The 13,244-nt window shown below is 47.2% G+C and overlaps 1 protein-coding gene across 1 annotated transcript; it reads right to left on the reverse strand.

Annotated features, from left to right (window-relative positions):
- Window positions 1-475: 475 nt before the first annotated feature.
- LOC104081782 (GATA-binding factor 3) lies at window positions 476-12,884 on the reverse strand (the record flags this gene model as incomplete). The annotated part of the gene is made up of 3 exons (XM_009584651.1): window positions 476-879; window positions 7,071-7,196; window positions 12,739-12,884. Coding segments are annotated over 3 exons (557 nt in total), but the record flags the coding sequence as incomplete, so codon positions are not given.
- Window positions 12,885-13,244: the final 360 nt, after the last annotated feature.

A 13,244-nucleotide genomic window follows, 5' to 3' on the forward strand; every position in this document is an offset into this window, starting at 1 on the left:
TTGTTTTTCTGGTTTTTAAATTGTCCTCCCGTCCTCTTTTTTTTTTTCTTTTCCGTTAAAAAAAAATCTCTTGGAGTCCTTCATGCCTTTTTCTTTACAGCTCCCCAGATGCAATAAAGTCTTCCTCAAATGTACAGTATTTCTTACAATATAAGTTATATGCAATGTTCAGCGTTTTTTATTTTATTTTATTATTTTTTTCACAGCACTAGAGATCTTGTCCAATAGGGAATGCAAGTTCTGAATGGCTTATTCACAAATGGTATCCAGATTCAGTGGGTAAGAATACATAGACGCCATAGTGAGTTCCTTTAAAAAGTGGCAAACATCACTTTTTTAAAACCTTTTTTTTTTTACTTTTTTCTCTTTTTTTTCTTTTTTTTTCCTTTTTTGTGCTTTTTGTCGTTTTTTTCTGGGTTTTTTTTTTTCTCTCTTACGCCTTCAAATAACATTTTTATTTATTTTTTTTTATTCTTTTTTCCCCCTCCCATTTGATTTGGGACGTCAGACCCATAACCATACGCCTGCAAAAATGCAAGTATATAAAGTAAATCTCATTTTGAGACCGTAAGCATTCAGCAGGGGAGTCTCTCGCTAACCCATGGCGGTGACCATACTGGAAGGATGGTGAGGTCCGAAGGAGAGGCTGGATGGAGGATGCATCGGTGTCGGTGTAGTCAGCATGTGGCTGGAGTGACTGAAAGGTGAAATGTGGCTGATGGAGGACATGTGTCTGGAGAGGGCGGCGGGGTTAAAGGAGCTGCTCTTGGGAAAGTCTTCAAGGTTGTCATGGACCTTTTTGCACTTTTTGGATTTGCTAGACATTTTTCGGTTTCTGGTCTGAATTCCTTCTTTCTTCATAGTCAGGGGTCTGTTAATCTAAACAAAAATCAATTATTTTTTTTGTGCTTCCATCCCTTCTCCCCGAATCACTGTGGGATTCGTGTACCCCATGCCCGGGCAGTCCCAGGGATATGTCCAGGACCAGCTGGACAGCCAGCAGCCCCCCCTTCCTCCCCTTGTATGCCCCATGTGCCACACACAACCTCTCCCCCCATCCCAAAATTCAGATCCCACCAGGAAATCCCAAGTTCGGTTGAAATCTCTGAAGACAAGACGACATAAAATTGCTGGCAGAGCCCCAAGGAAGCAAAACATATCCAAATAACTTGCAGCGGCTGAAAAATTTCAGCTATCTGCACATTAGGTAATTGCACCATGTTTAGGAACGAAACCAATCATTATCACCTTGAAATATTCCCCACAGACACCATCTCACCCCGAGGCTTCCTGACTGATCTAAAACCATTAGCGGCAAGAGCTGCTGGGATTTCAATGCTACGAGGGGTCTCAAACTTTCACAGCAGCATTAGGCAGCTGGGCAAACTCTTCACAAAAGTGGCAGGTATTTGGCTTCTTTTTCTTCCTTGGAAAGATTTTGCTCCGACCATCCTTTCAGGTTTACTTTAGCAGATCCAATTTTATTTCTAAAGCCTTCCAGGTGTTTTTTTGGGGGTGCTGAAACAGGTTTCTGTGCTGCCCGGCAGAGCATATTCTACTTGCATGCAGACATATCTATCGGAAACCTAAGCATTATATTCTTCTGCATGGATATAAGCAGCTGCAGTGACCAGCCATACACCCGTCAGGGTTGGGAAATGGTAGGAAAAGGTCTGTTGGACCTCCTGTAAGAAACTCCTATGGCTGCCTGGAGAGCCAGCATCACAATGTGCATTAGATTAGCACAGGTGCCATGAAAGCCCCGAAGACCACACTTGGGAAGGGATTGATGCATTCGATATCCATAAACATCCTTGAAAATCTGGACTTGGGAGTCTACATGGGGAGTTATATAGGTCTTGCATTGGCTCCTCTGCAGAATTTTACCCATAGCAGAAGGCAGGAGAGCCCAGGAGACCCCCCCCAGGGCTGAACACTGAAAAAAAAGATAAATGTGAGCACACGGCAGTGCTGATGGATATTCTGCAAACTTGAGAAAAGGGGGAAAAAATGGATCCACTATCCACCGAGAACTACTGTTTCAACCCCGGCGAAGGACAACAAAAAGAGGTTCCTGCAAGGGTCCTGAGCAGATCTTCATCCATAAGATCTTAAATCAGTGCAAAGGACAAAGCACTCCCTTCTTCCAGATTACAGCAAAGTTTCACTTCTTGCTCATCAGCCACTGCCTGGTGCCTTTCCCCACAGCGTAGGAATCATTCATGGCTTTCTCTCCCCGGGGAGGCAGGGATACAATAGCTCCCTGTTACACACGGGGATGGAGGCACGGGGAGAGGAAGGACCAGGCTCATCTGCTCCAGTTTAAGCATCCCAAAATTCATCATCCCAGTCTGAATTAGTGACCCCATGCTCTCCGTACCAGCAGTGATGGGAAACTTCACCTCATACTAAAAATGGGTGAATAAAAGGCTGACTCCTCTACCTCTGAATAAAGAGAGCCGGAGGGAGCAGCCCTGCTTGCTAAATGTAGGAGGGAGAAAGCTGCCCATGCACAGCCCAACAGCAGCCCTGGGGCAGCAACAAGCAAAAACCTCAAATGTCATGGGCTTTAAATACAACATCACCCGTCTCCCTGGCTTCTTGTTCTCACCGAGGGAACAGGGATACACGCACAAGGAAGGCCCTTTGCTCCAGCTAGATGGCTGGGATGGGAAATCTTTGCCTGACCTGTTTTAAGTCAGCCAGCAGGGATGCGTTGCCCAAGTTCAAAGCCAGGAGGAAGCCCCAAGTGAGCCCCACCAGGCAGCGATGCTGGAGAAGACCTGGAAGTCTGGATCCCTGATGAATCCAGCTCAGATTTGGGGAGGCACACAAAAGCCCCAAGCTCCCCAGCTCCTAACGAGGATTTGCATTGTGGCACAAAGGCTCAGGGGCAGCCAGAATTGATTTCCAGCTGAAGCAGCAAGGGTGCAAGCTCAGGAGTTGGTGGTGGCAAAGTGATATCAGCCTGGTGCTGGGACTGGGGCTGTGCTGGCTCTTAGAGCAAGCACGGGGTCCTGACCCTGTGTAGCTTGGTGTCGTGTCCTGCAGGACAATGACCACTTCCCCAAAGCAAAGTCTCTCATGTTTCACTCAATCGCTAAGAACAGATTAGCCCAGGCCGTGATTTGATTTGAAACTTAAGGATGGGAATGTCAGTTTTGCTCAGGATGGTGGCCAGCCCTGCAACTGGGGTCAGAGATGCCATCCAAGCTCTTAGCTGGACACATCATCCCAGTGGACGCGGTCTCACTCTCCAAGTGGGTACCTGATCCAAGTGCCAAACAGATAAAGACTCGGATAAATGTCAGGACAAATGAGACCAGCACAGTCACAACAGCAAACTGAAAATTTTTTCCAGTGATTTCAAAGGCCAGCCACAGCAGAGTTGAAGCAATCCCCAAAACATCAAAGCCATGAACCCATCTCTGTTTCCGGAGTAGAGAAACGAGACCCAGAGGGAAGACCTTCTCCATGAAAATTCATTGTGATAAAAATGACAAACACATGCTAAATTAAAATTAAACCAGCCCAATGCATGTATATGCAATTCATTAATTTCAGATGGAGGCAATTAATTATGGGCAGGAATTATGCTCTTTGTTTTATCATATGCAAAATACCGACTGCTCTGCTCTTGGGACGTATAGCCCTGCTTTAGGATATTGTGAAATAGAGGCCTTTTCTGAGGACTTTTACCAACAATGGCAACTCACTATTTCTATGGGCACAGGCCAGTCTGCTGGTACACTCCCACCCATCCCTGAAGTGAGGGAAGGCTCATCCCGCTTTTAAGAAGGACTAAAATAACAAGGACAAGAACCTTACATTCACCAGATCAAATCCAGGGGATAGTTTTAAACATTATAGGTCTGATCTTGCTCTGACTGAAGACAATGGGATTTTGCCATTGACCTCAATAAGGTCCTGTCACTGAAGCGGATTTATCCTTCAGACGTAGTCATTACAATGTTGGGTTAATCTCCCAGGCTGGTTGTATCTTAGAAAGCACTCTGGGATGCCACAGGATGAAAAGCACCGTATCAATGTGAAATATTAGTCATTTTTAATACTGGTGTTAATGGAGCCGGCTCTTGTTGAAGTCAGTGGGAGAAATGCCAGCAGCTTCACTAAATGCACCCCAAGACTATTATGATTATTGCTTATATCCTACTGACAAATGGGTTTGCTTAAGCTGTGGGAATCAACAGTAAAACAAACTGATATAGCCCCATGAAAAAATAGCCTTTTCACTGCAATCATTCCGGGTGTGGACTTAAACACTGGGCAAGTTTCATCTTCAGATCAATCCATTAAAATACCCTAATAATCTGAAGGCCCAAGAAAAGTTAATTAAACCCAAAGAAAAGACAAAATGGGGGGTGATAAAAACGCGGCCAGGAATTTCCTACAGTCTAGCCTGAAACAGGGTGAAGGCATCTTCCAAGGGGCCAAAGGCCTTCCACTGGCATTGACACAACATCTACGCAGACACCCTCAGCTGCTTGGGAGGGACATGCTACGACGAACCTCCCTATTCCTGACACCTCTCCTGATGGCGAACCGATGCAAATAAGATACACAAAAGGAGGAGGACCACAGCCTACACAAACAGGTCTTGAACTTTAACAGACCAGACCAATTTGCACCAGCCAAGGAACCTTGTCCACGTGCAACCATCAAACTTCCTCCCTGCCTTGAGTTGATTAAAGGACGACGCTGGTGCCATTCACCAGTTAGCAGTTAGCACAGCTCCCTAGCTCCTGCCTCCCAGCAGCCAAAAAGAGAAGGCATCACTTGTGAAGCTACCACCGCCTTACCACTGGTCACGAAAAACTCACTCGTATTTGGCTTCTGAAGCACAAGGTGGCCTTCACAGCCTCTAAAGTCAGTTGGGCTGCAGAATAATGCTCCAATGCTCTGCCATCGTGGACCTTTAAAGCTGAGGGTGGTATGTTCAAGGGCTATCGGCTGCGATGTTGCCTGTTTCTCACCACAGTCGTAACTAAGCATCATCTTAAAAAAGTGGGGAAAAAAAAAAAAAAAAGGATCTATCCACTCATAGCCAGATTTTAGTATCCTTGCCTGGTTATATTGCTGTACACAGTATCTCAGTCCTCTAGGGGTTTCATTTAAGCAGGTTCCATTAATGGGGTTGCTCATAAGGCAAGATATTACTTGACTTTGGTAAGTAGCTGTGCTGAGCTTTTAAGCAGCTGTCGGTGTTTTTAATGAATATGAAAATGGTTCCAATGTGCTCAAGGCCTGCCCCGTGTCACAAATTTCACAGCTGGATCGGAGTTTCCCTAAACAGTGGATCTAGTGGGGGTCAATTCAGGCCAACTAGGTTCACAACATTAGTGTGAAAAACAAAAAGGATGTGCTCTTGCAGGCACAAGAACTTCAGCACTCAGACACTATTCTAGACACCTTAAGGGGGATTCCTCCAGTCAGATGTCTACAGTGCAGATAGGCACATCTGAACTCATCATCCTGCCACCTTTTGTAGTCATGGGGAGAAACTGCACCGTCTTCAAGGGTACGAGTCATCTCATCCAGACACAGGCATCTCTCTCAGGTCCAACGAATGGCACCTGAGAAGACCCTATTTTCTTCAAAGGGCTTTGCTGGGGTACAAGGGGAGCTGCTCAGGTATAGGTCTTTCTATAGGTCTCCCAAGCTACGTGATTTAAGTCCTACCACTGATGGCTACAAGGCCAAAATAAAAACATAGCACAAGCATAGACTCCTCCAGTGAAGGTGGCTGACCTTGCTCCCTTCTTGCCATAGAAATAGCAAACAGAATATTTTCTTATGATATTCTGAGAGCTTTCACTCTGGGTCCAACCCCTTTGTTTGCAGTGATCACACTGAGAGTTTGATGACAAGCTTTGCTTGCTACATAGGACTCAAAACGTGCTGAGACGCCTGCCCACTAAAGGGTAAACACATTTTCCTTTTTTCCAGGAGAGATGCCTCTCACAGAACAGGTGAAAAATTAGCCTCGTTGGGTTTTTTTTTTCTACTTAATCCAAACTTGTTTACTCATCCCAAGAAACCAAAGAGCTTGAAATAACAAATGGAAGGGACTGAGACACCACAAGGGTTGGGTGCCCCATGAAACCCAATCCGTCTTTGATGTGTTTGTGTGGGTGGACATGAGGGCAAAACATAGCCCGAGATTTCTAAGTCAAATGTAAAGCAAACGACCATTAGGAAAAAAAAAAGTTATATCAAAGCAGAGAAATTGAAAGTCTCTTCCTTCTTCTGACATAATAATTATTCTAATGCCACATGTGGAATAAGAGTAACAGGAGTAGCCTTAAGACTCCTTTATTAGCAGTATTATTCAGTAGAAGACTTTTCAGATCCCTTTAGCTCTTAGGGCACATATCCCTGGTTCCTGCAAGCTGGCTTTGCATGGAGATATTAGATTAAATCTGTCAGCCATTTCATTTCATTTTTCCTTCCCTTCCATGACAGATGCTTTAAAATTCACGTCACAGGTTGAGTAGACTCTGCAACCCGCTAACTAAATCAAGTCCTTTTTGGTTTAGGAATCGCTTGCGTCAACTGGGGCAAACACAAGACCTAAATAAATCATCTTTGGGGACGGGTGGTGGGACGGGACAAAGGCAGCCACAAACCCAAGAAAGATCTAAATAGTTGCTGGCACATTTTGCTTTTTTTCCAGAGTGTGTATTTGCTGGAGGAACCAAGCTACGCATCAAAGGGATATCAGCTTGCAGGACAACGTGTTGTCTTTTCCAACGCACTGAGCCCAATCAGCAGCAGATAATGTCTCTCTGTGGTGATCCAGTCCTCCTTTCTTGGCTCAGGCATGGGAAAGCTCTAACATTACCCATGGACAGCCCTGTCTTACACCTCCCCAAGTCAGATCGGCTACGTTTGAGGGGATGCCGACACATCGCTCCAACCCCCAAGGTCCCCAAAGGGACAAAGGAGGTCTCAGCACCACCCAAGACTGGAAATCCTTAAGTCAAGGAAGAGTTTGGACCATCGAGCACCAAAACTGAGGCCCCGTTATTGAGCGTTACAGTCACACTTACATTGTGCAGCTTGTAGTAGAGCCCGCAGGCGTTACAGACGGGATCGCCGTTGGCATTTCTCCTCCACAGGGTGGTAGTGGTGGTCTGACAGTTGGCGCAGGACGTGCCCGCCCTCCTGGCTGCAGACTGCGGGAAGGAGGGGGAGAGACAGGGGAAGAGAAGGAGAGGGAGAGAAAAGCACCAGTATTAAAATAAAAAAAAAAAAAAAAAAAAAAAAAAAAAAAGAAGATGCAATCAGCAAAATTGCTGAGAAAGAAAACATCAACCCTGCAAGACTGACGCACATCGGCAGAGGCCTCCAGAAACTGGCTTGTGAGAACAAATAATAATTCTGAAAAAAATCCCCGAGGTACTTTAATCCCAAATTATATATGAACTGAATCAGGTGCCAAAGGGCATCCTAAAAGTGAGTGCTAAACCTCTGATAGAACTCATCAAAATTAGCAGCTCTGGCACAGCCCATTCCAGAGGGGAAAATATTATTTAAATGCCAACATGTCTTTCCATCTTAATTCTCTCAGACCCCCCAGGGGTCTAATTCTGCAGTCAGGGCCTGAACCAACAATTGCCGGAGTCAACGGCGTGACTCACGCCGGCTCCAGCGAGCGCCGGGTGAGACCCGCGCTGAGCTTGGTGGGCAGCTGCTCGCTGGGTCCAACCGCAAGCACGGCCCGGTCCTGTAAATTCAGCTGAGCTTCAAAGGATACGGGCTCCAGATCGGAAATAACACTGTGGCAAAGAGCGAGAATCCCAACTTTTTAATTACACCCTTTTGCAGCCTAAACCTTCATGTTTATTTAAGGATTGGTAATGAGCCTGAAAGAAGAATTTACCATTTCATAAAGGGGGAGGGACAAGGAAAAAAAGTCTACATGTCAAGGTGTATAAAGAAGCTTTTTTGTTGGCTGTGATAATGATTTAGCAAAGCCAAATTTAGCAAACGTCGCTCCTCTTCCACATGCATGAATTCCTGCTTATCATTTAAAAACTGTAACTTTAGCAAACAAATTGTCCTTCTGCCACTGAAGGAGGAAAAGGAGTTTGCAGACTCCTATGTGAATGCGTATGCATGTCTGCCTGTGTGCAAGTGCCTACAGCTCCTAAAAAAAGACCTTTAGATCCCCGTCCTTTCTCTTCTTCATCAATATGACACAGTCCCAGAGCTCTGATTTCATCCCGATGCGTTGCTTTCAATGGGACTGCTCATGTGCTTAAAGTTAAAACATGTGCTTAAGCGATTTGCCAGATCATAGCAATGCTTGGCACCTTGCAGAACTGAGCCTTTAATGCTCTCTTTTGTGCTCTTACTGTTTCAAATTTACCCCTCACCCCACACAGCCGCACACTGTAGCACATCCAACATTTAAAAAAAAAAAAACAAAAAAAAACACCGCATCTTTGGATACCGTACAACAAACCCAAAATGCAAACATGGACACTGGCACAGCGCTAGCGTTAATACCAGCTCTTGTTAGGTCATGTTGCAATTTTAATCATAATTGAATGCGGCGTAGGTGGGGAGAGGACGGGTTGGTTTTGTTTTAGATAGAGTATGATTTTTTTTTTTTAAATTAGACAAAAAGGACTGTCTAAAATATAAATAAAACGATACCCGTGAGCATTAGGAAGCATCACAGAGAGCCTGGTCTGACAGCAAGGGGCTGTCACCAGCTGCCCATGGGGACAGTTCCATTTCGCCTGACCATAAACCACGCTGAAACAAGCCGGTCTCAAGCCCGATGAGACCTCTAGCTGACTTCTCCATGCTGATGACAAGCAGGAGCTGGGAACGGCACATGGGTCTTTGGTTGCAAAAATCCCAGCAGGAGAAGCTGAAACATCCCACCACGAACGGCAGAGCCCCCAGCAGATGTGCACATACACGCCTCGGTCCTGTCCTCCTCCGGACCATGCCGCGGCCCCAAATTTGTTTCCCATCAAAATCAACGGGTTAAAAAGCGTGCTTCAAACGCAGCATGGACTCAACTGTTTGCAGAGCCGGGCTCTCGCCGAGACCCGGGGATCGACTCTGCAGGTCTCTGCCCCCCCGGCTCCCGCCGGCCGGCACGGGTGGCTCGCGGGCTGGATTGAGTCTCTCGGTGGCAGCTTTTCCCTTATCAGACCCAAAAATCAAGCCTAAGGAAATTTCTAAAAACCAGTGATATTTGACTCAGCCCACACAGGGGAAACATCTCCTTTGAAGATATTTGGGGTTTCTACACGGCGCTCACCGTAATTTCTCTTACAGTAAGTGCGTTTAAAAGACACGCCTGGTCACCACCTTGCTACCTTCAAACAAACTCTGACATTAAATAAATCACAACATCCACTATCTTCTCTAAAACTTTTTCCATCTGCCGTGTTTCCCCTACAAAAATTCAGCGTCGTTAGCTAAATATTTTAAACTCTGTGCTCTTTCGGTCCCAGACTGTACCTTTCATGCTGTACCAACTTATACTGGAGACACTGGCAGTGGGCAGGAAACAATGAATAATAACGCTATTGTAAAAGCTCCCAGCAATGGGATCCACTGCTGCTAGTCACCGACCCGAGCCTGACCACGTAAGTAATGGGATGACTAATAGGGTGCCCCATATCATCTGTAGGACCAGACCCCACGGCCCGGTTGCTTTGGGCGAGGGCACAACTTCAGAAGCGCTGGCGGTGATGAGAAGATGGACTTGAGGACGGTGCAGGAATAACCAAGCACTTACAAAGATGCTTAATTAAGGGGCGTTTTCGGTGTCTGGATTTACATGGGGTACCCACAAAGCTGCAAGCATCAGCTTCCTAAAATAAGACTGCACGGGCATGGGCCTGCTGAGAAATTGGCTATAATCCTTCCAAAACCAGCACTGCTGGACACGGAAACAGAGAGCTCTGCATCCACGTGGGCAGGGAAGGGAAGAAAATCCAAAGGAAGGTTTTATCTCAGCAACAGAAGTGACAGGGCTGCCACTGGCTTCGACGGGGCCAGGAACGGTCTCCAAGAGGGCTGTAGATCTTTTAAGTAGAGCGGTGGTGTGGTACCACCTGCCCGTTCCTGATCCTCCTGCCAACATCTCCAGATCTTCCACCTTCCTCCCAAAAGGAAGCAGAGCTGTCTGAGCCCCCCTCGGCTGGCAAGGCTCCATCCATCTCCCTTAAAGAAAGCCCTTACAAAGACGCCCATTGAATTTAATAAGGTTTGGGCTGGGTCCTCAGCATCTAAGGATTTATTTGCCTCTTCTCTCCAACCCGTCGGAGTCCTTTCATTAGTTTCAGCGTGCCTGGGATCAGAGCCTACAAAACCAGCCCAAGGTCACGCAGGAAACTTGTGGCAGAGGGAGAGGAGCACACGCTGGATCCCCACCCTGAGCCTCCATACACACACCGCCTTCCCCAGCCGCTCGCCTTCACGAGTCAGGAAAGATGAAGTCAAGCCACGGGCACGCAGACATCTACATCCACGCACACGAAATGCAAACACGGGCCCAGCTTTGGTGCCTTCTGATTTTTTTTTTTTTTAAGGTTAGCAAGGGAAATAAATATAGAGGCAAACAACGTTAGAAATGTTTCTCCTTTTTTTTTTTTTAAAGGAAAAAAAAAAATATATATAGAAAAATCAAAAGTTCTCATTTAGCAGAGGCTGTATTCAAAGAACGGGAACTTTTTTGTAACTTAAACTTTAACTAAAATGCCCAAGATTGGAGTGATTATGCAAGACAAGGTCTCTCTTTACTTTTTTTCTTTCTTTCTCCTTTCCCCCCCCCCCCGCCAAGAATGACCTTTTACAATGTATTTATTTATATAGTTCATTTTACATGTGCCGGGCTGAGGGTGACTCGGGACATTCTTTCGTGGTTCCATCAGACACTTTTTGAAAGCTCTCCCCCCCCTTTCCAGCCGCTTTCCTATTCTGCCTCCCCCTCCGCTTGTTTGGATACGCTCAAGCTCCTGTGTGTTTGGGCTGGGGAAACGGAGCTGTTGTTTAGGAGTTATCTCCAGGGCTCAGATATCCGGCAGCTTTTTCCTAGGAAGTTAACTTTACACATAAAGAGAGAACGAGGCAAAAAAAAAAAGAAAAAAAGAAAAAAGCAAATGAGGTGTATGTGTTTAAGACAGAAGGGCCGGGGGGAGGAGGAGAAGAGAACAAGAGAGCTGCCCAAAAAAATTTAAAATCCCAGCCCGCACTTCCCTCCCTAGAAAGCCTTTCCTTTTTTCTAACAAGGCTATGAAAGACGAGGGAGACCAACATTTTCCTAGACAGGAAAAGCCCAGGGGAAGGCACAGAGAGGTTTCGCCCACGGGAAGTTTGGGTGTAGAGGAGCAAACCTCCATCTTCCCCCAAACCCCCACGGCCAGACAGAGCCGGCGCCGCTGCCCCTCGCAGCGTAACCCCTCCTGGGGTCGTATCCTGCAAACGCTTCCCAGCGCCTGTGGAAGTAACACCGGTCCAATTTTGCCGACATCTCACAGGTGTGGAAGCTGAATCCGTGCCTAAGAGTTGCCGGACCGAGGCCGTGAGCACCTTCACGGGGAACACGATGTTCCCGCAGGATCCGGCACAAGCCTCACGCAACCGGCCGGATCCATCCATCAGCTCAGAAACTCCGCGGAGAGGCAAGAGCCGCTTTTCCTCCGCATTTTGAGCGGCCCCCAGGAGCCCGTCCACGTCTTTAATCCTAACGCAACCAAACGTGCCTCGATTCGAAACATTCAATAACTTCCCAAGCAGGCAACTTTTTTTTTTTCCCCCTGCTTGATATATTTTTTCCCCTTGTGGTTTGCCTGATTATTTGCCAAATATACTTCAACGCATTTATTAGCCGTGCCCACAGCTTCCAGACCTTTTTGTGGCTTCCAGGGAAATTCATAAATAGATCGCTGGGGATGCTGTAACGTATTGCCTGTACGTAGTACAGTCGTGAGGCTTGCAACTATTATTTCAAATATTTACCCGCGCTTTTCGTCTTCCTCCAACTTCTGTGGCCCTGGGCACACGCTCGGCTTTGCACGCTCACCGGGCTTTGCCATCCCCTACCTCGTGTCCTCACACCGACTCAGAGGGGGATGACACAATTTGAGGCCCTGGCTCAGGTACAAATGACCACACCAGGTTCAAGTGGCACCAGGACCATCAGCCAAGTGCTTTGCAGGACCAAGGTCCAACCGGTGGCCCAGTGGCACCAGCTACGGTGACCGGTACCCAGCCTGGGTCCCCCCTCCGCAACACTGGCAGCCAAGGGGGATGGAGACACACTTGGGAAGGGGAGGACAGGAGTGTAGAGAGCCCAGGAGAAATCTTCTTCTCCTGATAATCTCTTTGGTCACTAGGAAATGATTACTCTGCCCTCAGCCCCTGGAAAGAGCCACTGTCCTTGCGTCGCCATCCAGAAGCGCTGTGCAGAGGCATCTGCCCCATTGCAACCTGGGAGAAAACTCAGTTCTGGTTTGCAAGAAGCCCTGGATTTTGTTTTTTTAACCTGTTTTGCAGTTTGCAAGAGGACCAGACAACTGAGGCCCACAGCAGCTGGGAGCATCTCTCCTAGCATCCCCTCCTCCCAGCCCTCTGACGTACTGGGACCAGATTTTGGAGCTGGCTGAGCTTCCCTGTCCATCCTGAGCTGCAGACAAGAAGCAAAAGTTGCAGAAGAAGGAAAAGAAAGAATAAAAAAAGGAGACTCACCAGCCTTCTCTTGGGTTTGATCAAGGGCCGGTTCTGCCCGTTCATTTTGTGATAGAGTCCACAGGCGTTACACAAATAGTGCCCGGTGCCGTCTCTTCTCCACAGAGGGGTTGAGGTAGCCCCACAATTTACACACTCCCTGCCTTCTGGAAACAAGAGAACACATAGTTCACTTAGGGAAAGTGGAGGTAAAAGGGGCTGGGGAAAGCCCCCCCCTTGATCAAGGGCCGGTTCTGCCCGTTCATTTTGTGATAGAGTCCACAGGCGTTACACAAATAGTGCCCGGTGCCGTCTCTTCTCCACAGAGGGGTTGAGGTAGCCCCACAATTTACACACTCCCTGCCTTCTGGAAACAAGAGAACACATAGTTCACTTAGGGAAAGTGGAGGTAAAAGGGGCTGGGGAAAGCCCCCCCCCCCATCCATGCCAGATCCTGCCAGTCCTCTCCAAGCTCAGGATGTCCAAGCAAGGGTCCAAGGCCATGGCTGCGCGACATCCCTGGCACA

The sequence above is a fragment of the Fulmarus glacialis genome, unplaced genomic scaffold, assembly GCF_000690835.1.
Source record: "Fulmarus glacialis isolate BGI_N327 unplaced genomic scaffold, ASM69083v1 scaffold8800, whole genome shotgun sequence".
Classification (NCBI taxonomy): Eukaryota; Metazoa; Chordata; class Aves; order Procellariiformes; family Procellariidae; genus Fulmarus; species Fulmarus glacialis.